We start from the raw sequence: 22,040 nt of genomic DNA, 5'->3' as shown, positions 1-22,040 counted from the left end.
AGAACTGGTGTTATGTGCTCTATCTTCCTGGTTTTAGTGAGAACGCCAGCAGCAGCATTCTGGATCAGCTGCAGCTGTTTGATTGATTTGTTGGACAGACCTGTGAAGACGCTGTTGCAATAATCAATACGACTGAAGATGAACGCATGGATGAGTTTCTCTAGATCTGGCTGAGACATTAGTCCTTTAATCCTGGAAATGTTCTTCAGGTGTTAGAAGGCCGACTTTGTAACTGTCTTTATGTGGCTCTGGAGGTTCAGGTCAGAGTCCATCACTACTCCCAGGTTTTGGGCTGATGGCTGGTTTTCAGTTGTAATAACTGAAGCTGTGCATTGACTCTAGATCTATAACTCTAGATCTATAACCCTAGATCTATAACTCTAGATTGTTCCTCTTTAGGTCCAAAAATAATAACTTCAGTTTTGTTTCTGTTCAACTGGAGAAAGTTTTGGCACATCCACACATTTATCTGTTCTAAGCATCTGTTCAGTGATTGGATGGGGTCAAAGGTCACCTGGTGACATCGTAATGTAGAGCTGTGTGTCATCTGCATAGTTATGGTAGCTAATATTATTTCCTGTTATAACCTGAGCTAGTGGGAGCATATAATATAATAATATAATATAATTGAATAAAAGGGGTCCTAGGATTGAACCTTGGGGTACAACTAGAGTCATGCTTGTGATGTCATCAGCACTGTATGTATGTAACAAACTGCTACCTTCTTGTCATTGCTTCCTGCACTACTGACGAGTTCAGACGTACGCAAAGCGCTTTTTGAAATGGAGAGAGAGAGAATGTTTGAATTGACCCAAAAGCTGGCCTCCACCCAGAAAGAACTGGAGGAAACAAAAAATGAGCTGCAGACGCAGAAAACTATTAAGGGGATTTTCATGAAAATGAACAGAGACTTAAAGACAGAACTAGAGGCAGTAAAGAAGTTTAGCAGTCCAGAAGCTGTAACTAGTTCTGACAAGATGCAGCTGAACTACAATGATGACAAGGAGAAACGTCTGCAGAGAGAGTTGGAGCAGGTGAAAACTTACCAACACCTGAAATGGACGTATGAAGCAGATGTTTCTGCCTTAAGACAGGAAATCAAAGATTACCAGCTAGAAATGACTCGTATGAAAGAAGCTCATCTAGAGAAAGCAAAGAACGACCTTGTACTCATCGACACACTGAGAGCTGAAAAGGAAGATATGGACCAGAGAAGGAGAGAAGAGTTTTCTGTCCTGCAACAACAATCAAATCAGACAATAAGACATCTAAAAAGTATTCTGGATCTGGCTACAATTGCATTCGAAGGACTTAAAGCCAGACATGAAGAAGAAGTTTCTGGCCTGATGCAGCAGGCAGACATTTTGAAGCAGGACGGAGCTAAAGAGAGGGAAGCTTCCTCTCTAAAAATCAATAAGCTTGAAGATGAGAAGCAAAACCTTCTAAAAGAGCTGACTGACTTCCAGCAACTGCACTCTGGCTGTGAACTTAGTTTCAAAACGGAGAAGGAAAAAATTAAATCAGACCTTCAAGACAGAAATGAAAAAGACACGACCAACAATTCTGACTCTGCAGCCATTCATCAGGAACATCACTTGGAGGAAACCATGCCAGAGGACAGTGATGTTCCTGATACATCGAACAAGGAGGCAAATGATTTTGTGGTAGAGAGAGAACCTGAGGCCACAGAAATGAGAGACAGCTGTGTGGAAAATCGGTCAGAGGAACCAGTGGAGGCAGCCGGAAAAAAAACCTCCGTGTGGAAAAGGATTCAAGACAGTTTTAGGCTGAAGAAATCACAGCAGAAAAAAACCAAGAAAAAGTCTTAATAGAGCAACTAGGAGAAAATGTCTAGTGAATTTCTGAACCGTTTGCAAAACCCCAAAATAAATCTCTTATTTTAGACCAGAAATAAAAAATGGCCGTGGGTTTTCTCCGGGTGCTCCGGTTTCCCCCAGATTTCTAAAAACCATGTAAATGTTGATGATTGCCCAATGTAACGTGTCCTCAAGAAAGGTCGTATTAATTTCTATCAAATTTAATTTGCAAACGGTTCAGATTGGAGAAACATTTGTGGAGAGAAAAGAAAACCTCTAAAACAAGCAACTAGTTAAAAGAGTCCAGGTCAGAACCATTTTCAAAACCCCAAATTACATCTCATATTTTCGACAAAAAAAAAGGTCACCACGGTGATGCAGTGGTTAACACGACATCTTCACAGAAAAGAGGCCTTTGTTCTCAACCAGGCGCCTCTTTCTGTGGGAGTTTGTCTGTTCTCCCCGTGTTAGTGGAGGGTTTTCTCCGGGTGCTCCGGTTTCCCCCAGATTTCAAAAATGATGTAAATTGGGGTGATTGACTATAATGAACATTGTCCTCAAGAAACGTAGTATTAATTTCTAGAAAACTGAATTTGCAAACGGTTCAGATTAGAGAAACATAATGTCAGGTGAGAGTTGCTCTCCACAAGTTGCTCTCCACACGTTGCTCTCCACAAGTTGCTCTCCACACGTTGCTCTCCACAAGTTGCTCTCCACAAGTTGCTCTCCACAAGTTGCTCTCCACAGGTTGCTCTCCACACGTTGCTTTCCACAGGTTGCTCTCCACAAGTTGCTCTCCACAGGTTGCTTTCCACACGTTGCTTTCCACAGGTTGCTCTCCACAGGTTGCCCTTTGTCACCAGTGTCTAGATGCAGTCAAGGTTTTGATGGGATCCGTTTTAGTGGCCTTAGCGTTGCGTCTCTGCTTTTTGCAGATGTGATGAGGTCCTATTGGCTTCAACAGCTGTGAGCAAATAAACTTTGTTGTCGGCCTAACAAGGCGAATGCCTGAACTGGAAAAGGAGTGGCCCTTGGTGGCCCTGCCCATTCCGATTTCTGGCTCCCCACAAGACAGACTATGAAGATACTTTGAACTAACCAATAGCATACAAAGCTAATGCTGATGTTACACCAGTGAGTCACTAAGGAGAGTCTTGAAGCTCAGCACAGATGGACAGAGTACAGAAAAGATGTTGCAGTTTTTTTCCAAATAATCATGTAAGTTGACTAATGTTGTTGTATCCACAAAATGTTGGCTAGATGATGACTAGTTAATTCATACCAATATATCATGAAGTGCCTGTTAACATGAATATTAATGTTGCTGTTAACTCATGTAATATTCCTTGATAGATAGTTGTTGCCAGGAATAAACCCAGTTCTCTTTATTTTCTTTGCAAAAGTTGTTCTCACTGTTGCTTTTGATATATTTCAAAGAAATGTTTATTGTCACAACAGAAGGAGCAAAGAATCGGAGAGGAGACAACAGACCAGAGGTCAGCAGCAGGACCATGATGTAGGATCTTCTGTTACCTGAGAATAATTTGCTTAAGACGAGCAAATTATTACTTATTAATAATTTGTTTATTATTAAGATAAGTAATAAGCAAATTATTACTTATTAATCATTTGTTTATTACTAAGATGAGTGATAAGCAAATTATTACTTACCTTAGTAATAATCTGCTTATTACTAAAATAAGTAATAAGCAAATTATTACTTATCATGCAGATAAGTAATAATTTGCCTTTGCCCTAATTTCCACCCATACAAACACAAAACCAACACAATGCTTATGACCCACACAAATACAGGCTACAAGCACACAAATGTAGACACGTTGTGTGTCTGACCCACACAAAGCCAAACACACACAATGCGACACAGCCACACACACAAACATATATTCCTACATAGTCTATTTCTTACAAATTACACTAAGCATGGGCGTAGGCTTGGGTATGGACGGTCGTGACATGTCACGACCAATATTCAAGGGATATAAAATAGTCCCGACCAATTTTTGCCATATAAATTAAAAAAAAACAAAAAACATATTTTTTAACAAAAACAAAATAAATAAACGAAAATCTACATTGATTAGTTTAATATTTCAATATACTACGCAGTGGTAGCATTCATTTTATATGCTGGTGAGTTGGTGAGTAAGTTGTAAGATCCCACCAAAACTTAGACCAAACCTACGCCCTTGACACTAAGTTATAAAAATAGTCAAATAAACCTTACCTAGTAGATATGAACTCTCCTCTTGCCGGTTCTCAGGCTCAGATTCTGTCTGTGACACCCAGAGGAGGTGAAATGATCTGTTACGCAAATTCTTTGTTTAATTTTTAGCTTCACATTTAGATATGGAAAAAGTTTGAGTCACAAAAAAACCCCAAGCAGTTTTGAATCTGAACTCAGATCCAGAACCGCACAGCATTCTGGGAGATGTAGACAGAGGAATGACTTTAGCAGTTCTTCCTAGCTCTCTCTCTTTGGTTACATAGCAACTTAGTCATTCTTTGGTTACCTAGCAACGACCTTTTGCGTAACTTGCGCAGCAGCAGTTTCAGGTTTGGCCACTGTGCCTCATAACTGGAAAAAAAAAATTAAAAAAACTGTAGCTCCAAAGTGACAACTCTGGCACGGCTTCCTTAAGACGGGCTCTTTATCAAATGCCGTGAAAACTACAGAAATAAAACACAAAGCTTTAGACATAGATACATTTACAAACAGACAGGTGACACGTGCTTTGACAAAAAAAAGTTACCTCGTGGCCGCCTGCCACTTCGGAGGTCTTTAACCGAATGATTCGTCGTTGTTCACTCTTAACCAAATATTAAGTAATTAAAACACCATAACCAATAAATTCACAAAACATTACAAACATAACTACAAAATACCTCGATGACAGGACATGAGGCTGCTACACATAGCTCTGGCACGAGCTTCTGCTTCTTCTATGCTTACTTAAGCCTCGCAGCCTCACACATGTACACAAATCTCGCGATACCTTTCGACAAAAAATAATTTGACACGAAATAAAATACAAATCATTTAACACAAATCTTAAAACGTGAACCAAACAACTTAAAATACATTATTCTATCTTTTAGAAATAAACATACATTTTTTCAAGAAATAAACTATTTTATTGACACTTACAAAAACAAACACGTGGCGTGAAAACTGGATAAAATAGGACATTTCACGCCACCAGTTTATAGTATTTTGGATAATTAAAACAAAAGACTAATAAATAATGATCAATATTAACAATTCTTGACAGACTTTTACTGCTATGAGTTTTTCAGCTTTATTGTCCAGCTTACATTCAATAGAGATCTAAAAAACTCGTTTCCTTCCCTTGTGAAGTGACGTTTACATATTTAGCCTGGGAATCATTTAGCCTCACAGGACACAATAACTGGGGTCCTTAATGTGCAGAATATTTTATTTCCAGTTGAGAAAGATTAAACAAAGCTGTCTTATTTCCTTACTTTTGTTCAGAAATCAGAACATATGCGTACCAAACATTAGGTAGCTACTGCTGAAATGTGGCAATCTCGAAAAAGCACAGTAAAAGCACAAAAAGGAAAACACAACGTATAAATAGCAAGAAAAGAAATACAGCAGTTTCCTCTGGCTGCACAAACTAAATACTGAGAGCTGCATGACACCACACTGATTTAGAGCACGTGATTTTGATAGGACTTATTTTATTAACACTTACATTAAACAGTAACGTCTCAGTTCACTCTTAATACTGGAGCCATCGATGATCAGACATCTTGTCATCACGTGCAGGAAATGGCGGCCCTGCACCGCATGCAGGTTCCCTGAACCATCCGTTCCACAAACACACCATCTCATTGAAATACTGACTGCTTATCGCATAAATGAGAATGTACCGACATATTTCAACAAGTGATGTATATATTTACCGATGTTCTGCCAAATCTGTCTCCCGCAGATGAAACACTCACAGTTCACATCCACGTTCGGCACGTAGCTTAGCAACACAGGAAGACAACAAGATGCATTTCCTGCCCCGTCTTGGGAAACAGCAATCACATTGAAACACTGCTCTCTGGTGGTCAAAATGTGCAGCACCCGAGACCAACTACCTACACATATTTAAATATAAAGAACAAATAAAATTACATAACTGAACCAAAATAATTCAATATCATTGTTACTGTAATATAAAAGAAAACCAACACTTTGAAACAGTACAAGCATTCAACCAAACTTTACCACCCGGCTACACAAACGTCGCTCTTGTTTATAGTCTGATTTAATGTCACACAGAGAGGAAATGCTTGTTTCATTTTATGTAATATCGTCAAAATACAATATGTCCTTGGAATTCATGCGACATAATTGAACACTGTAAGCCTTCCTTACGGTGTACATGGTACTTTCTGCTATAATGTAAGGCACATGTGTCAAACTCCAGTCCTCGAGGGCCGCTGTCCTGCAACTTTTAGATGTGCCTCTGCTGCACCACACCTGAATAGAATAATTAGGTCATTAGCAAGGCTGTGGAGAACTGATCTACACAAGGAGGAGGTAATTAAGCCATTTCCTTCCAGCATTTCGTACCTGTGGCACATCTAAAAACTGCAGGACAGCGGCCCTTGAGGACTGGAGTTTGACACCCCTGATGTAAGGCCTTCGTGAGGTTTTTCTATGTATGCTATATCTCATTGTGAAATATCTGAAGTGTTATATATATTTTTCTTTAGGACAGAAAAGCGCCACAGACCTATGATATAAACAGAAACTTTCCGTAAGTAGGAACGAAAGAAAACATGCATCCAAGTTATTTGGACTATTTCTGAGTTATGATGGCGTGGTGAGTCATCTGACAGGTTTGATTGTGTCTCTTTTGTGTTGGTTTTCTGGACGGTGCAGGATTGTTTTCATGTGCAGCTCCATCTCAACCTTACACAGACAGACGTAGACATGCAGCGTATAAATCGATTTTCAATAAAACGTTTTGCACCAAAGAGTTGAGAATAAACACTGAGGCTCTTTACTGTATTTGAAATGTTAAATTGACATTTGTGACTGTATACGATACAGACCAGCAAATATTGCAGTAAGCATATTGCGAGGGAACACGAAAATGGAGATGTTAAAGTCCATTTCATTTGTTGGTTTATTTTTGTTAGAGACATTTTTTGATGTCTAGTTCCTAGTTGGGTAATTGGATCACATATTTTCTTTTTTCAATGTGCATTTTCTTATTCTAAAAAAAGATGCCACACTTAATCACCCTGTTTCAATTTTCTAGTAAAATCCACCAGATTTCTAGTGGGCTCTTTGCACCTCAGCTTCCGCCTTCGGGGAAAAGCGGCTCAATCTTTTCCGATCTATTGAAAAAGTCTCTATACACTGGGTGTTTGCAGGGTTTGTCCAAGGTAACAATTAATGATGAACATCGATATGAAGCCCCAACAAGTAGCTGGAGAAAGGTTTTAAGATGTTCGCCTCGTTATACGCAGATACGAAGGTGAGTTTTACTTTCTTTAAACTTTGTGGCTAACATTAGCTTTAGCTTATGCTAGACATTTTTCTTGTAAAAATGTGCTATTTAAGTATCTAAACATTTTTCATCCATTCTAACGGACAATGTTTTTACCTTGTTTTCAAGTATATTACGTGGGTTTATTGTCGTTAGTGTCAGAGACCAAGTAACGGGGATTTTACGGTTCAGGCTTTTTGCTTCTGAAGCCTGAGGAACAACAAGCCCATAGCTTAACAGTAGAGCAGCTCTGGTGTTGGAGTTCTAGTTCAGCTGACGGTTCAGGTTCAAAGTTGTTGCTTTTAGAAAAATATGGCCGTGTTCTTTAAGGTCTCCGTGTTACTTCGCTTTATTAGTTTTGCATGCTTCTTGTAAAGCAGGACGGTGTTTACAGCGGTTTGTACAGGCGGATCAGTAGCTCGGCTGTCTGGCTCTGGTCTGCTCTTTCGTTCCCATAAACTCTTTCAGGCTGAATACAGAAGTGATTCCATGGAAATAACACAGGAGGCTCCTTTACCTTCTTCTTTAGGCTGAAGAAGTTGATCCGGAGTGAAGTGAAGGCTATAAACTTTGCTGTGCGGCATTAGCTTTAACTGGTAGCGACGAATATTTACAAGCCACCGTCTTCTTAATTCAGGACCGCTTGGAAATCCATGAAACCTTAAAAGCCCATTATATTAGGAAGACAGCAATGTTCATAGTATTGTTTTATTTGCGTCTGAAATAAGACTTTGTCTTTTCTAGCTGCGGTTGTGACGTCAGCGCGGCAGGTGCAAAGAGCCCATTAAAATGTAGGCTCATTTCAGAGTTCTTGAGACACTGCCCCCTAGTGTGCTGGGAGAGAAACTGGCATCATGCTAAACAGTGGATATGAGGTGATTTCCCACATTATCCATTATTAGTCGTTATCGTGAGTTAAAATTTTCACGAAAATAAAATGTTTGTTCTTTGTGGCGCATCTGTGTCTTATTTTGAAGGGATGTGTAAACGTTAGCATAGCGAACGCGCTGGTGTTAGGGCAGCGGTCGCCACGAGATGAGTGGAGTTGTAAGTCTTAAGTCTGGTTCACACGATTTAAGGATTGTAGGCCGATTTTCCAAACTTCTGTGACCACGCAGGACACGATGCGATGTTTCCACGTTTCTTGTGGAGGACTCCACTTTCAGACGACAAGGATTCATTCACAGAGAAGGCGAGCAACACCTCGTCACACCGAACAAATGTTAAGAGTTTTAACACGAAGTGAGTTTTAACTTCGTGCATTTTAGAGGGTCAACAAACTTGTAACATGGTTGAGAGAAATTCAACAAGCTCAAACCCTCTTTCTACTTCTTTGTCATTTTTACCGGCGGGTGACATCTAACGGTAAGATGTATTATCGCCATCTGAACCAGAGGATCTCCCTTTAATCTAAATTCTTATAATCCTGTTTCCTTCAAAAATTTAATAACTGCTTTAGTTATTTTATGTTTAATTAATATCCTATTAGGTTTTAATGTCTCTATATCATATTTCTTAACTTCTTGTTTTAGCTTCTCTCTACTTAATATTTACTTTTCACAATGAATTATTACATGTGCTACTGTTTCCATATCCATATCCACACTCACAACTACCTGTTGGATGTTTACCTATCAAGTGTAAAGTTTTATTTAATCCAGTATGTCCGAGCCGCAATCTTGTCATTCCTGCTTGTTCTTTTCTAACTTCACAACCTAATGCTGTTCTAAACATGTACCTCGCTCCGCTGTCCAAGGGCTGCAAAGTTTATGGCGGTAAAGTCCGTGCAGTGCTGCTTTTAGCCTTTTCTGAAGAAAGTGCGCTAACCCAGAGTCATAAAGATGAAGAATAAAGAGGAAGGAATATCCTTCCTCTTGTCCGTGGGATATTTCCGCTCAAAGTTCTGACTGACAGGAAACTAGCAACACTTCCTCTTATTTTTCACTTTAAATGAAGGTACTAACTTAGAGTGAACCAAACTACAGCGCCCCTAGTGGGTACTATGGGTAGCAACCTACAAACAGCATAAATAATGGAATGGGCATTTACACATATTCCTTACTGTCTTTTGTCTATGAAATAAATGACGACCTTTAGTTCCTTCCTCCCACAATTGTTGTCATTCAGATTTCATTTTGCCCGTAGTAATTGATTTTATTTCAGATTTACAATACACTATTTCCATACTTCTACTTTGTTTTAAAGACACCTGCCATATCATTCCCTTCTATATCTTTATGAGCAGGAATCCGCATAAACTTAATCTTGATTTGAGTTTGTGTCATTCTAAATAGAACTTCATACATTTCATATACCAACTCCATGACACATTTATAATAGACATTAGTGATGATACTGAATCTGAACATATAAGAACTTTTTCAATGTAATTTTGCTCTACCCACTGTAAGGCCATCAGTATTGTTTACACAGCTACATGGTCAGATGTTCTTTGTTTCATAAATATATCTAGTTCAGGAATAGCAAAAGCAAATCCGGTTTTATTGGAAACTAAATCTTTTGAACCATCTGTATATATAATAACATTTATTTCTGTCCAGAGTTGCAAAATCCTAAATGTTCTTCATAGAGTGAAGCTCTGGATTGTGTAGTGACTAAACCATGTTTTTTAAAAAAAAGATCTCCCACACTCACTTTGTACAAATTTCAGACAGACAAATCCTGACATACTTGTGTGACAAATACATGACTGTATTTTCAATTTCATAGATCAACCACTCAACCGTAATCAGTCATTTTTAGACATTCCTAAGTTCTCAAGTCCAGTACAAGAAATCTGGACTTCTTTTGTTGCTTCTTCAGGACGTTTTTCAGCAATTCGCACCTTGATAAAGGAGACCAGATCACCTCACGTGACGTCGTCAGGGACAACAAAGACCCAAACACTGAGCTGAATAGCCGATAGGACTGCACCATTATTAACTTTATGGCCCTATTACAATCAGAATACAGTCTGACTCTACTGGCCATGTTTGTGGACACAAACAATGCAGATGGGCAGAAGATTAAAATGCTGCAAATGTGTCTAAGTTGTTTCTCAGTAGAGTAGCTACTCGAGTTATAATGTGCATCTATTATGTTCCTTGAGGAGACAGCCTGGGGGAAGGAGGTGAAGTTTCTACGGCTACTGAATAGAAACTCAGGGGCCACACTACAGAAACAAGCTCAGTGGTTATGTTGGTTGTAAAAGCCTTCCAGAAAAACAGTGAGGGGGGAAATGTAGGAAAATCTGCAACATGATGTTCTGGGATCTGTCACACACACAGAGACATAAAATAGGGGAGGTGGTCAGATTTGAACATGGGAACATTCTGGTGATTTAATTTTTATGAACTATCATTACTTTTAATTGCTTTAATGCTGTGAAAAAGTTACATTGGTGGAATAAGGCCTTGAGAGATTATGAGGAAAGTTTCTGTTTTTCTCCTAACAGAGAGGTTCATCCTCTCCACATGCGACCAGCATCAGTATCACTTTGTCAGTGGATTTTTCACCTGGAGCGAAGCTCAGGCCTACTGCAGACAGAAACACACAGACCTGGCCACCATCCAGAGTTTCACAGAAGTGGAGCGAGTTTTGGAAACGCTTTCATCTGCTAATCACACATCGGAGGTCTGGATCGGTTTGTACAGTGAGATCGACTGGAGGTGGTCTGATGGTTTCACAGGGAGCGGGGCTGAATACAGGGACTGGGAAACCTCTGACTATGAACCAGATTTTTATTATGCCAACCAGTTCTGTGTGTTGATTGCTAACAATGGCAAATATTGGGATGATTCCTGCAGCATCTCGTACCCATTTATCTGCTACAACGGTGATGAGAAGCAACTACTACATTCAGTTCTAACAAAGACTTGATCATAAAATGTACAAATGCTGCTCGTTTTCATTCTCTACTGCAGGCGCACAGGAGAATCCTGAATATGTTCTGGTCAATGAACCCAGATCCTGGTCCGATGCTCAGACGTACTGCAGGCAGAACTTCAGAGACCTGGCTACCATCAGGAACCACACAGAAAACCAGAGAGCTCAAAGTTTGCTTCCTAGTCCGGCCTTTGTATGGATTGGTCTGTTTAGAGATCCAAACTTTCACTGGTCTGATGGGAGCAGATTTGTCTACAGAAACTGGGCAAAAGTTTTCAACATAATAGGCTCCAACAGAATCATTTGTGGAGTCACATGGAGTCCAGGGCAATGGAGGTTTCGCTCATGTGAAACAAAAAGGTCATTTGTTTGCCACAGCCTCCCAGGCAAGTGTTTAAATGGTATTCACTTATTGATGTGCATGTAGGAGAACATGAGCTGCAGTTTTAAGTGTAGCTTCATTTTTCTTGTTTAAAACGTAGAAATGAAACGGCTTGTGAAGCTGAGACTGAAGACTGAGGACTCTGTCAATCTGAACGATCCGCTTGTGATGGCAAACATCCTGAAAAAGGTAAAGTTTGAAGATTAAAAAAAAAAAGTACAGTCCTTTGGAGCACTAATCAATCTAATCAACCCATCCCCCAAACCCATACTTCGCTCACCAGCTGCAGGACAGACTGAATGAGAATGGAACGAGTGGAACCACCTTGAAATGGAGAGAGCAGCCTGACGGAGACGTCTTTAAGAAAAAGAAGGCCGAACTCTGAGTTATTAATCTCAACTTAGTACGATATAAATCTGGTTATAACTCTGGTCACTGGCAGTTCAAATGTAATCATATAGCCACAATCTGTAATGTGTGTTTTTTTTTATGATTTTGTAATAATGAAAAATTAGCTTTAGAATTTTAATATTTTATTTTATATATTTTGGATCACAGTCTTGACTTGAATCTGACGTAGAATTTATAGAAGTAGGTAAAGATTGACGGGTTGAGGCAAGAAACTCATCACCAAAGATTAATGATTCAATCAAAGGTCTGTTTTGCTGCTTTGAACTAATCTGAGCTTCTTTTGATTCGATCCACTGGATTGGATCACACTGTCTGACTTTTGTCAAACTTTTACTCTACGTGTGAATATTAATAATAAACTTATTTTGTCCCAAGTCTTTGTAATGTTATATGTCACTGGAGGAAAAAGGCAGAGAGGAAAATGACTGCATTATTCTGATTATGAGTTCAGTTGAACTGCAGCAGCTCTGGAGCCAAAATAGATTAAAAAAATGTGAAAAAATCAGGAAGCAGCAATGAGACCTTTTGTATAGAAGAATAGTTTGAACTGTATTTAATAATCTAAGTTAAGTTGCATGGACATATGGTGCTTAATTTAACACTTGTTTTAGTACTTTGTGATACTAAAGCTAGTAAATTGTTTAACTACAAAATTTAGTTATGGGGAACATAAAATGAGGAAGAGGAGCAAAAATATAAACTGAAGTGATGTTTCCTTCATATGGTGATGGAGGTTCAGATGTGACCTTAAACTGAAAGGAAATAAAACCACCTTATTTCTATAGACATAAAAATCAGATTCAGGCTTGAAGTTATGGATCAACATTCAGTTTTTATGGACAATGGTGGTGATATAAGATAAAACGGCTTATTTCATTTAGGAAAAAAGTAAACTTGTAGATCTGTATGAACAGAAAAAAAAAATTCTCCAGATTTGTCTGTATAAAGCAGGAAAGTTTAAGATGCAACAGGAAGAGCTGTTAAACTGGGTGTGTGTGGCTCTTAAAAGAGCCGTTGTGTGTTTGTTGGAGCTGCAGCCTCTAAGCTCTCTCTCCGCGGATGCGGCGGGCCAGCTGGATGTCTTTGGGCATGATGGTGACCCTCTTGGCGTGGATGGCGCACAGGTTGGTGTCCTCGAACAGACCCACCAGGTAGGCCTCGCTGGCCTCCTGCAGAGCCATGACGGCGGAGCTCTGGAAGCGCAGGTCGGTCTTGAAGTCCTGAGCGATCTCTCGGACCAGACGCTGGAAGGGCAGCTTGCGGATCAGCAGCTCCGTCGACTTCTGGTAGCGACGGATCTCCCTCAGAGCCACGGTACCGGGCCTGTAGCGGTGAGGCTTCTTCACGCCGCCGGTAGCCGGAGCGCTCTTCCTGGCTGCCTTGGTGGCCAGCTGCTTCCTGGGGGCTTTGCCTCCGGTGGATTTACGGGCGGTCTGCTTGGTTCTGGCCATGATTCTGCTTCTCTGCTCGGGATCAGGAGAGAAATGTGGCGAACCGCCGAGGCTCCGCTGCTCTTAAGCTGCGGCTCTGGGCGTCTCTCTGTGACGCTGCAGCTCCGCTCCGGATCCTGGTTGGTTAGCGGCTCCTCCTGGAGCTCAGCGCCGCCCAGAGGCGTCGCCTCCCGGCTTAATGTCCGCCGCTCATTGGAGGAAGCTGCGTTCAAAAAGTCCGCCTCTCCGTCCCGCTCTGCTGGGAGCTTTTCTGGTTGGTCGCCAGCATCGTCCCGCTCCTCTCCGCGGACATATAAAGCAGCTTTCAGCCGCTGCTGGTCACATTTTCTCGAGTCTCGTCTCCAGAAACAAGCAGCAACGAAATGAGTGGCCGCGGAAAGACCGGAGGAAAAACCCGAGCGAAGGCCAAGACCCGCTCCTCTAGAGCCGGACTCCAGTTCCCGGTGGGCCGCGTTCACAGGCTGCTGCGCAAAGGCAACTATGCGGAGCGGGTCGGTGCCGGAGCCCCCGTCTACCTGGCCGCTGTGCTCGAGTATCTGACCGCTGAGATCCTGGAGCTGGCTGGGAACGCCGCCCGCGACAACAAGAAGACCCGCATCATCCCCCGTCACCTGCAGCTGGCCGTCCGCAACGACGAGGAGCTCAACAAGCTGCTGGGTGGAGTCACCATCGCTCAGGGTGGAGTGCTGCCCAACATCCAGGCGGTGCTGCTGCCCAAGAAGACCGAGAAGGCCGCCAAGGCCAAGTAAACCTGCTGCTGCTCAGCAACAAACACACAACGGCTCTTTTAAGAGCCACACACTCCTTCATCATGAGAGTTTTGCTTCCAACCAAAAACACTAAAAACTCTGTTTATATTCTTCACTATTTTAATGTTTAATTGTTGCTCATTTCATAAACTTGCTGATCTTAGACCTGAAATCAGAGACACGTTTTATGTCAAACTTTTAAATCATCAAAGCAAAAACTGTAGATCATCATAAAATAGTTTAATCTGCTCAACAAAACTTGACCTCTAGTTGAACATCAGCAGTTCTCTTAACTTTTATTTCACTCTGTAATATAACAGTTATTACACATTTTCCTAATTTAAACTTTCAGTCCTTTGCAAAATGTTTTTTATATTAAATTTCATCTAATAACATTTATAAGGATTTGATTTGATTAGGATTTTAATAATTGTTTTGCCCTTTTTTCTCCAAAACATATCAATTCACTTCAGAGAATGTCTGTAAATATATTTCTCTAAACTTTTGCCACAGATAGTTTGGATTCAGATCTGGGCTTTGACTGGGCCATTCCAACATATTTAGCGATTGTGTTATACGGGCCTGAATGTCTGGAAGTTTAACTCTGTATTCCTGGCTGCCAAAAAACAATCCAAGCAAATCAGAGAAAAAGTTCTAGAGAACTAAAAGTCGGTGGATTTAATGAGCTGATTTGTCTTCATGTGTTGCTTTTATTTTGCTTTTTCTTCACAATTCATGACGTCTTTGTTTTTCTTCTAAATTCATCCTGAAATAAACCAAAGGACAAAATGAACAAGAGCAACATAGAATGAACAGTCAATGTGGTTGATTAGAGATTGATCTTGTTTCACATGTGATTTATTTCATATGCATAAACTATGATGTTATATTCAAGTGAATCTGATAAAATCCATCTTGATTGGATTTGATGCTAAAAGCAGAAAAACTTTCTGAAAGGGTTTTTGGCAACAAGAGCCTCATTTGATCAAATCCTAGCAAAGAAATAACTATAAACAATCAATCAATCAATCAAATTTGATTTGTATATCACATTTCAGCAGCAAGGCATTTCAAAGTGCTTTACGTCATAAAGACACAGAAACACAATGCAATATAGAATCAATCATTAAGTCAAGTTCCATCAATAAATTTGTAATTGATTACATTTCAAATACAATTCTAAACAGGTGGGTTTTTAGTTGAGATTTAAAAGAAGTCAGTGTTTCAGCTGTTTTACAGTTTTCTGGAAGTTTGTTCCAAATTTGTGGTGCATAGATACTGAAAGCTGCTTCTCCTCGTTTGGTTCTGGTTCTGGGGATGCAGAGCAGAACCAGAACCGGAAGACCTGAGAGGTTCTGGAAGGTTGTTACAACAACAGCAGATCTTTAATGTATTGTGGTGCTAAGCCGTTCAGTGATTTATAAACTAACAACAGTTTTTTAAAGTCTATTCTTTGAGCTACAGGGAGCCAGTGGAGGGACTTTAAAACTGGTGTTATGTGCTCTATCTTCCTGGTTTTAGTGAGAACGCCAGCAGCAGCATTCTGGATCAGCTGCAGCTGTTTGATTGATTTGTTGGACAGACCTGTGAAGACGCTGTTGCAATAATCAATACGACTGAAGATGAACGCATGGACGAGTTTCTCTAGATCTGGCTGAGACATTAGTCCTTTAATCCTGGAAATGTTCTTCAGGTGATAGAAGGCCGACTTTGTAACTGTCTTTATGTGGCTCTGGAGGTTCAGGTCAGAGTCCATCACTACTCCCAGGTTTCGGGCTGATCGCTGTAATAACTGAAGCTGTGCATTGACTCTAGATCTATAACTCTAGATCTATAACCCTAGATCTAGAACTCTAGATCTATAACTCTAGATGGTTCCTCTTTAGGTCCAAAATAATAACTTCAGTTTTGTTTCTGTTCAGCTGGAGAAAGTTTTGGCACATCCACACATTTATCTGTTCTAAGCATCTGTTCAGTGATTGGATGGGGTCAAAGGTCACCTGGTGACATCGTAATGTAGAGCTGTGTGTCATCTGCATAGTTATGGTAGCTAATATTATTTCCTGTTATAACCTGAGCTAGTGGGAGCATATAAATATGAAATAAAAGGGGTCCTAGGATTGAACCTTGGGGTACCCCACATGTGACCTTTGACCTCTTTGATGAGAAGTTTCCAATTGAAACAAAGAAATCCCTGTTCTCTATGTAGGATTCAAACCAGTTAAGCACTGGACCGGAGAGTCCGACCCAACTCTCCAGTCGATTCAGTAATATGTCAAGGTCAACACTGAGGTCCAACAGAACCAGCACTGTGGTTCTGCCACAGTCCGTATTTATATGGATGTCATTGAACACTTTTACGAGGGCGGTCTCTGTGCTGTGGTGACCATGGAAACCAGACTGGCAGGAGTCGAAGCGGTTGGTTATAGTTAGGAAGCTAGTTAATTGTTTACACACAGCTTTTTCAATAACTTTGCTGATGAATGGGAGGTCAAAGGTCGGCCTGTAATTCTGCATTAGTGATTTGTCCAGATTGTTCTTTTTTATCAGTGGTTTGATTACTGCTGTTTTCAAAGCCTGGGGGAAAACGCCTGATGAGAGCGAAGAGTTTAATATCTGGATCAGATCAGCAGCAACAACAGGAAGAACTTTCTTAAAGAAATGTGAGGATAAAACATCCAGACAGCAGGAACTGGAGCTTATTGACTTATAACTTCCTGTAGGGTTTTATAATTAAGTAGCTGGAATTGGGTCATTTTTCCTGTATTTGTTTTGTTTGGGCTCAGCATTGGTACTGACTTTATAGTGGATGTGCACTATAAAAGTAAAAGTAAATGAAAGTAATAAAATGAGAAATGATTTAATAATGATTGTAGAATCTGTCTCATGTTTCCTGTAACATAATATGAAGATCATTGAGAAAAATGAAATAGTTCCTGGCAGGAGAATCACAATGAACCAGAAATCTGTGTGTGTGTGTGTGTGTGTGTTTTTGGTGTTTATCATGTCTACAGATTATTTCATGTATGAAGGAATTATTTTTTTCTAGGTTGGTGTGGAAAAACTCTTCATACCTACAAGTCAGAAAGAAGATGGAGTTTTAATAAACTGAATGTTTTAGAAATCATCCAGTTTTGACTGTGATAAAGTAAAAATATGTAAATCCCTGCATAAGCTCCTTAGATACAATAAAAAAATAAAAAATAAAACATTTTCTGACGAAATCTGGATATTGAGGTGATTTTCAGACCAGCTGCTGTTGAATCTTCATTTACTGCAGACAGGAAGTTTATGCCAGAGGATCAACAGTTTGTCTCACGCAGGATCCTGAGGGTGTGTTTACATCCGCTGAAAAATGTCTCCTTTTATCTCCACAAATCACTTCACCGCTGCCATTTTCCTCTAATTCTGTCCTCAGGTGTCTTTGCTAACAGAAACATGTTTGTTACTTTTAGTATAATTTGGTTTTAGATGTTTTCGGAGGCGAAATTCTAGGAAAACTCCCCGCAAGCGGCGCAAACAGACCGAGAATCTGGCCGCTTTAAAGGCTCCTGGGACGAAGGAGAAACTTGTCGGACATCAAACATGAGCTCAGCGTGGAGGAGAGAGACTTTTCTACCTGCTTCAGTAACTTTGGTCTTGTAAGATGTTTGTTTTCGGAGTGTTTCGAGGCTCAATGTCGGCGGAGAAAACACAAAGTGGAGCCGCTTTTCGAGGCGGCAGCAGAGCAGCGGGCTGCGTTGTCTCTTCACGGTTCTCATGTGTGTTATAAGTCCCGCCTCCCGCTCTGAGCTCCACAAGTTCCGAGGAACGAAACAGCCCGACAGACATGGCAGAGGAAGCTCCAGCAGCCGCGCCGGCTAAGGCTCCGGCCAAAGCCCCGAAGAAGAAGTCCGCTCCCCGGGCCAAGCAGGACGGACCCAGCCTCCCGAAACTCATCGTGGCCGCCGTGGCCGAGTCCAAGGAGCGCAAGGGGATGTCCCTGGCGGCCCTCAAGAAGGTGCTGGCCGGGAAAGGAGTGGACGTGAGCAAGGCCAACAAGCGCATCAACACCGCCGTCACCAAGCTGGTCACCAAAGGGACCCTGAGCCAGACTAAGGGCACGGGGGCCTCCGGCTCCTTCAAGCTCGCCAAGGAGCCCAAAGCCGCTAAACCGGAAAAGAAGGTGGTGAAGAAGAAGGCTCCCGTCAAGGCCAAGAAGCCCGCCGCCAAGAAGAGCGCAGCGGCCAAGAAACCCGCCGCCAAGAAACCCGCAGCGGCGGCAGCAGCAGCCAAGAAGTCCCCGAAGAAGGCTCCGGCCAAGAAAGCGGCCAAGAAGCCCGCCAAGAGCCCCAAGAAGGCCGCGGCCAAGAAACCCAAGGCCGCCGCCGTCAAGAAGCCCAAGGCCGCAGCCAAGAAAAGTCCAGCAAAGAAACCTGCAGCCAAGAAGGCCGCAGCGAAGAAGGCCAAGAAATAAACAGCAGCTTCAGCTTTTTACTCACCAAAGGCTCTTTTAAGAGCCAACACACATTCTGCTGAAGAGCTCGTCCTTTACTTTGACTGACCCACATTCTGCTTCATACACGCAACTTCAACACTTTTACACCAATTTATAACTATATGGCTTATTAATTAATTAATGTAGCTGCCACATGTTGTACAGTAGTTTAACAGTCATGGGACTTCCACTTCTCAGAAAGGATTCACCTCATTTGGCTGGATACCAGTATATGTGGAAGACATCAACTTTCACTCTTTTTCTTCTCATCTAGTGTCTTTATGCTACACGAGTCTTTGGCCGTTGCTTATTACTTCACTGTTCACAAATGAATAGATGGAAAGCCAGCAAAAGGCTCACACAGCGCTCACTTCCTGTCACCATGAATCAGGAAAGTCACAATGTTTAAACAGCCACATCATATATAAAATGAACTTTTCATGTCGATCAGTCACAAGTTAAATGGAGTGAAAGTTGGTTCAGAAATCCCTCACATGTTCCTCAGCTGCACAAAAGCATCAACACAAACTTCACATGACAGCCAGTAGAACTACATTGATTTGATGTTTGTTCCTTTCAGACTCTGTTGAGCGGAGTTTGAGTCACCCAATAATTTCATTTCATCAAAGTTCAATTATTGCTTTAAAAAGAACGTTCTCAATCTGGCTTGTAGGAGGAGCTGCTGAGCTCGGCTCCTCATAGGTCCGCAGCTCACACATAAAAAGCGACGCTCCGCAGCTCGCGCTCACATTCGTCTTTGTGTTTCCACAGAAGAAGAAAACAAAATGAGCGGCAGAGGAAAAGGAGGCAAAGGTCTCGGTAAAGGAGGCGCCAAGCGGCACCGTAAAGTTCTCCGCGATAACATCCAGGGAATCACCAAGCCCGCTATCCGCCGTCTGGCTCGCCGCGGGGGAGTCAAGCGGATCTCCGGTCTCATCTACGAGGAGACCCGCGGTGTGCTCAAGGTCTTCCTGGAGAACGTCATCCGTGACGCCGTCACGTACACCGAGCACGCCAAGAGGAAGACCGTCACCGCCATGGACGTGGTGTACGCTCTGAAGAGGCAGGGCCGCACTCTGTACGGCTTCGGGGGTTAAACCGACAACTTTGCTCACTCGACCAAACAAAGGCCCTTTTCAGGGCCAAACACTGATCGGCTCATGAGCTGAATTTCTGTCTGATGCAACCAAATCTCTCCATAAGCGACCTATGAGTGTAAAAATGTATCTATATTAATATTAATCTGACAAAACAAAGAATTATAGCTGCTTGTTCACACAAAATGTAAAGTTTTGTTTCCACTGATTTTTCTTACTGAAGGTTTGATGGTTAAACTGGCAATACATGAACTCATTAGACTATTCTGCTGTATCAGTGAATCCACAGGGAGATATTTAAACTAAAATATCAAAAGTGAATTTAAATGTAAATGTATTCTCATGAAATGTAGAGGAAGAACTTTACACTGTGTGATGTAGAGAGACTACAAGTTCAGTCTTAAAGAAAAACAACAGAATTGTTACAAGTTAGTTTCTTATGGAATTTTAATTTTCAATTATATTTCTTTTGGAAGAACCCTAAAAAATTCTATTGAAAGAATAAATTAATCACATGCAGATTAAGACATGATGAAAGATTAACTTTTATCTTTTATCCAGGGTAAAGTCTTTTTCTTTTGTAGGCCAAACATTTTATGTTTTGTTTTAAATTTGAAAAAAAGATGAAGTGAAATTAGGAGGTTCTACTCACCGTTTCTGAACAAAAAACAAAAGATTATGTGTATGTTTTATTTTCAAATGAGTTTTCAGTGGTTTTAGCTCTCTGTGGCTTTTAATAAGAATTTATTAAATCAGTTTATTTTGGTAAAAGTGAAGCATAACAGCATTTCTTGCTGTTTATGAGAAATACAGAATTTTTATAGAATTTGTTTCTACATAAATCTTGAAAAAGTTTCTGTATCTCAACAAACGCGCACAGAACAAGCAACAAAATAACCTGAAAAGCAGTGAAAATTTGAAGTGTTTGCTTTTATGGTTTCACTTTTCTGGAGAACGTTCTCGATTCCCGCCCTTTCTTTGTCATCACGTGGCTTCAATTCAAATACTTCCTGATCCACTGGGCCGTCCAATCACAGCCAGGCGACGCTGCAGCTCAATTTCCATACAGCATGTATAATATCAGCTGTTTCCTCTCCAGCAGCTCATTCGTCTGCTGTAAGTTTCCAGAGACAACATGCCCGAACCCGCCAAGTCCGCGCCCAAGAAGGGCTCCAAGAAAGCGGTCACCAAGACGGCCGGCAAAGGAGGCAAGAAGAAGAGAAGGACCAGGAAGGAGAGCTACGCCATCTACGTGTACAAGGTGCTGAAGCAGGTCCACCCCGACACCGGGATCTCCTCCAAGGCCATGAGCATCATGAACTCCTTCGTCAACGACATCTTTGAGCGCATCGCCTCCGAGGCCTCCCGTCTGGCTCACTACAACAAGCGATCCACCATCACCTCCAGGGAGATCCAGACCGCTGTGCGCCTCCTGCTGCCCGGTGAGCTGGCCAAGCACGCCGTGTCCGAGGGAACCAAGGCTGTGACCAAATACACCAGCTCCAAGTAACCAGCTCTGCTGCTGATGCTCCAACCCAACGGCTCTTTTAAGAGCCACTCACTGCATCTGGAGAGCTCTGATCATGACTGATATATTTTTACAGAACAAAGAAATAGTGGAAATTTTGGAGGTGAAGGTTTAATTCTTTTTTATTTAAGAATCTTGTGAATGATCATCTCAAAGTATTAGATGTCAGATTTTTTCTTCTCGCTGGCTCCTTTTCAATCAAGTTCATTTGTGCAGCACATTTCAACAACATTGCGGTTTCAAAGCTTTACATAATAAAAACACAAATATAATGTCATAAAATATACCATAATCAACCATTGAGAAAATTAATAACAAACATTACACTTTGATGAGTGCCATCATCAAAATCATTAATGCACATGAACTAGAAAAGGTTCCTTTTATTTCGGCCACTGCTGAAGACAAATCCTCCCCTGATGCGATCAAATACAATAACCAGCGGCTCATCACGCCTTTATTTTGAAAACCGACACGCAAAATGAAGCAGTCACGTGACCCATGCACTGCGAGGCCTCGTTTGTTGCCAGTCACGTGGTTTTCAACAAGACGACACAAGCCTGAAGCGGGGCTTCAGAGGGCCAATCACTACTGACCTCTACCAGAGTCAGCAGAAGGACCAGTATTGGTGTATTGGCCATCCTAAAATTTCTCACTGGCCCAAATCTGATCATCACTATGAAAAGTGTCCGGCATTATTTCAGCTTTT

General features: G+C 41.3%; 5 protein-coding genes and 1 long non-coding RNA gene across 6 annotated transcripts; 4 read left to right on the top strand and 2 right to left on the bottom strand.

The window, feature by feature from the left end:
• Positions 1-3,862: 3,862 nt before the first annotated feature.
• On the bottom strand, positions 3,863-9,414 carry LOC116732996 (uncharacterized). The gene is made up of 3 exons (XR_004341926.1): positions 9,403-9,414; positions 5,109-5,111; positions 3,863-4,033 (listed from the first exon to the last, which is right to left on the bottom strand). It is a non-coding gene; the product is annotated as an uncharacterized LOC116732996 (long non-coding RNA).
• A 3,368-nt stretch (positions 9,415-12,782) lies between these two features.
• LOC116733460 (histone H3) lies at positions 12,783-13,602 on the bottom strand. Its single transcript, XM_032584317.1, has one exon. The coding sequence runs from the start codon at positions 13,478-13,480 to the stop codon at positions 13,070-13,072; it is 411 nt and encodes a 136-aa protein (XP_032440208.1). The 5' UTR covers positions 13,481-13,602; the 3' UTR covers positions 12,783-13,069.
• Positions 13,603-13,677: 75 nt separating this feature from the next.
• On the top strand, positions 13,678-14,581 carry LOC116733464 (histone H2A-like). The gene has a single exon (XM_032584321.1). It carries the CDS (start codon positions 13,843-13,845, stop codon positions 14,227-14,229), a length of 387 nt encoding a protein of 128 aa, XP_032440212.1. The 5' UTR covers positions 13,678-13,842; the 3' UTR covers positions 14,230-14,581.
• A 3,193-nt stretch (positions 14,582-17,774) lies between these two features.
• On the top strand, positions 17,775-18,734 carry LOC116733472 (histone H1-like). The gene has a single exon (XM_032584329.1). The coding sequence runs from the start codon at positions 18,059-18,061 to the stop codon at positions 18,683-18,685; it is 627 nt and encodes a 208-aa protein (XP_032440220.1). The 5' UTR covers positions 17,775-18,058; the 3' UTR covers positions 18,686-18,734.
• Positions 18,735-18,826: 92 nt separating this feature from the next.
• On the top strand, positions 18,827-20,328 carry LOC116733469 (histone H4). The gene has a single exon (XM_032584325.1). The coding sequence runs from the start codon at positions 19,492-19,494 to the stop codon at positions 19,801-19,803; it is 312 nt and encodes a 103-aa protein (XP_032440216.1). The 5' UTR covers positions 18,827-19,491; the 3' UTR covers positions 19,804-20,328.
• Positions 20,329-20,441: 113 nt separating this feature from the next.
• Positions 20,442-21,600, top strand: LOC116733465 (histone H2B 1/2-like). The gene has a single exon (XM_032584322.1). The coding sequence runs from the start codon at positions 20,939-20,941 to the stop codon at positions 21,311-21,313; it is 375 nt and encodes a 124-aa protein (XP_032440213.1). The 5' UTR covers positions 20,442-20,938; the 3' UTR covers positions 21,314-21,600.
• The last annotated feature ends 440 nt before the right edge of the window (positions 21,601-22,040 follow it).

Source organism: Xiphophorus hellerii, chromosome 14 (genome assembly GCF_003331165.1).
Source record: "Xiphophorus hellerii strain 12219 chromosome 14, Xiphophorus_hellerii-4.1, whole genome shotgun sequence".
Classification (NCBI taxonomy): Eukaryota; Metazoa; Chordata; class Actinopteri; order Cyprinodontiformes; family Poeciliidae; genus Xiphophorus; species Xiphophorus hellerii.
The sequence above is the reverse complement of the archived record's forward strand: the minus strand, read 5'-3'. Positions and strand labels throughout refer to the sequence as shown.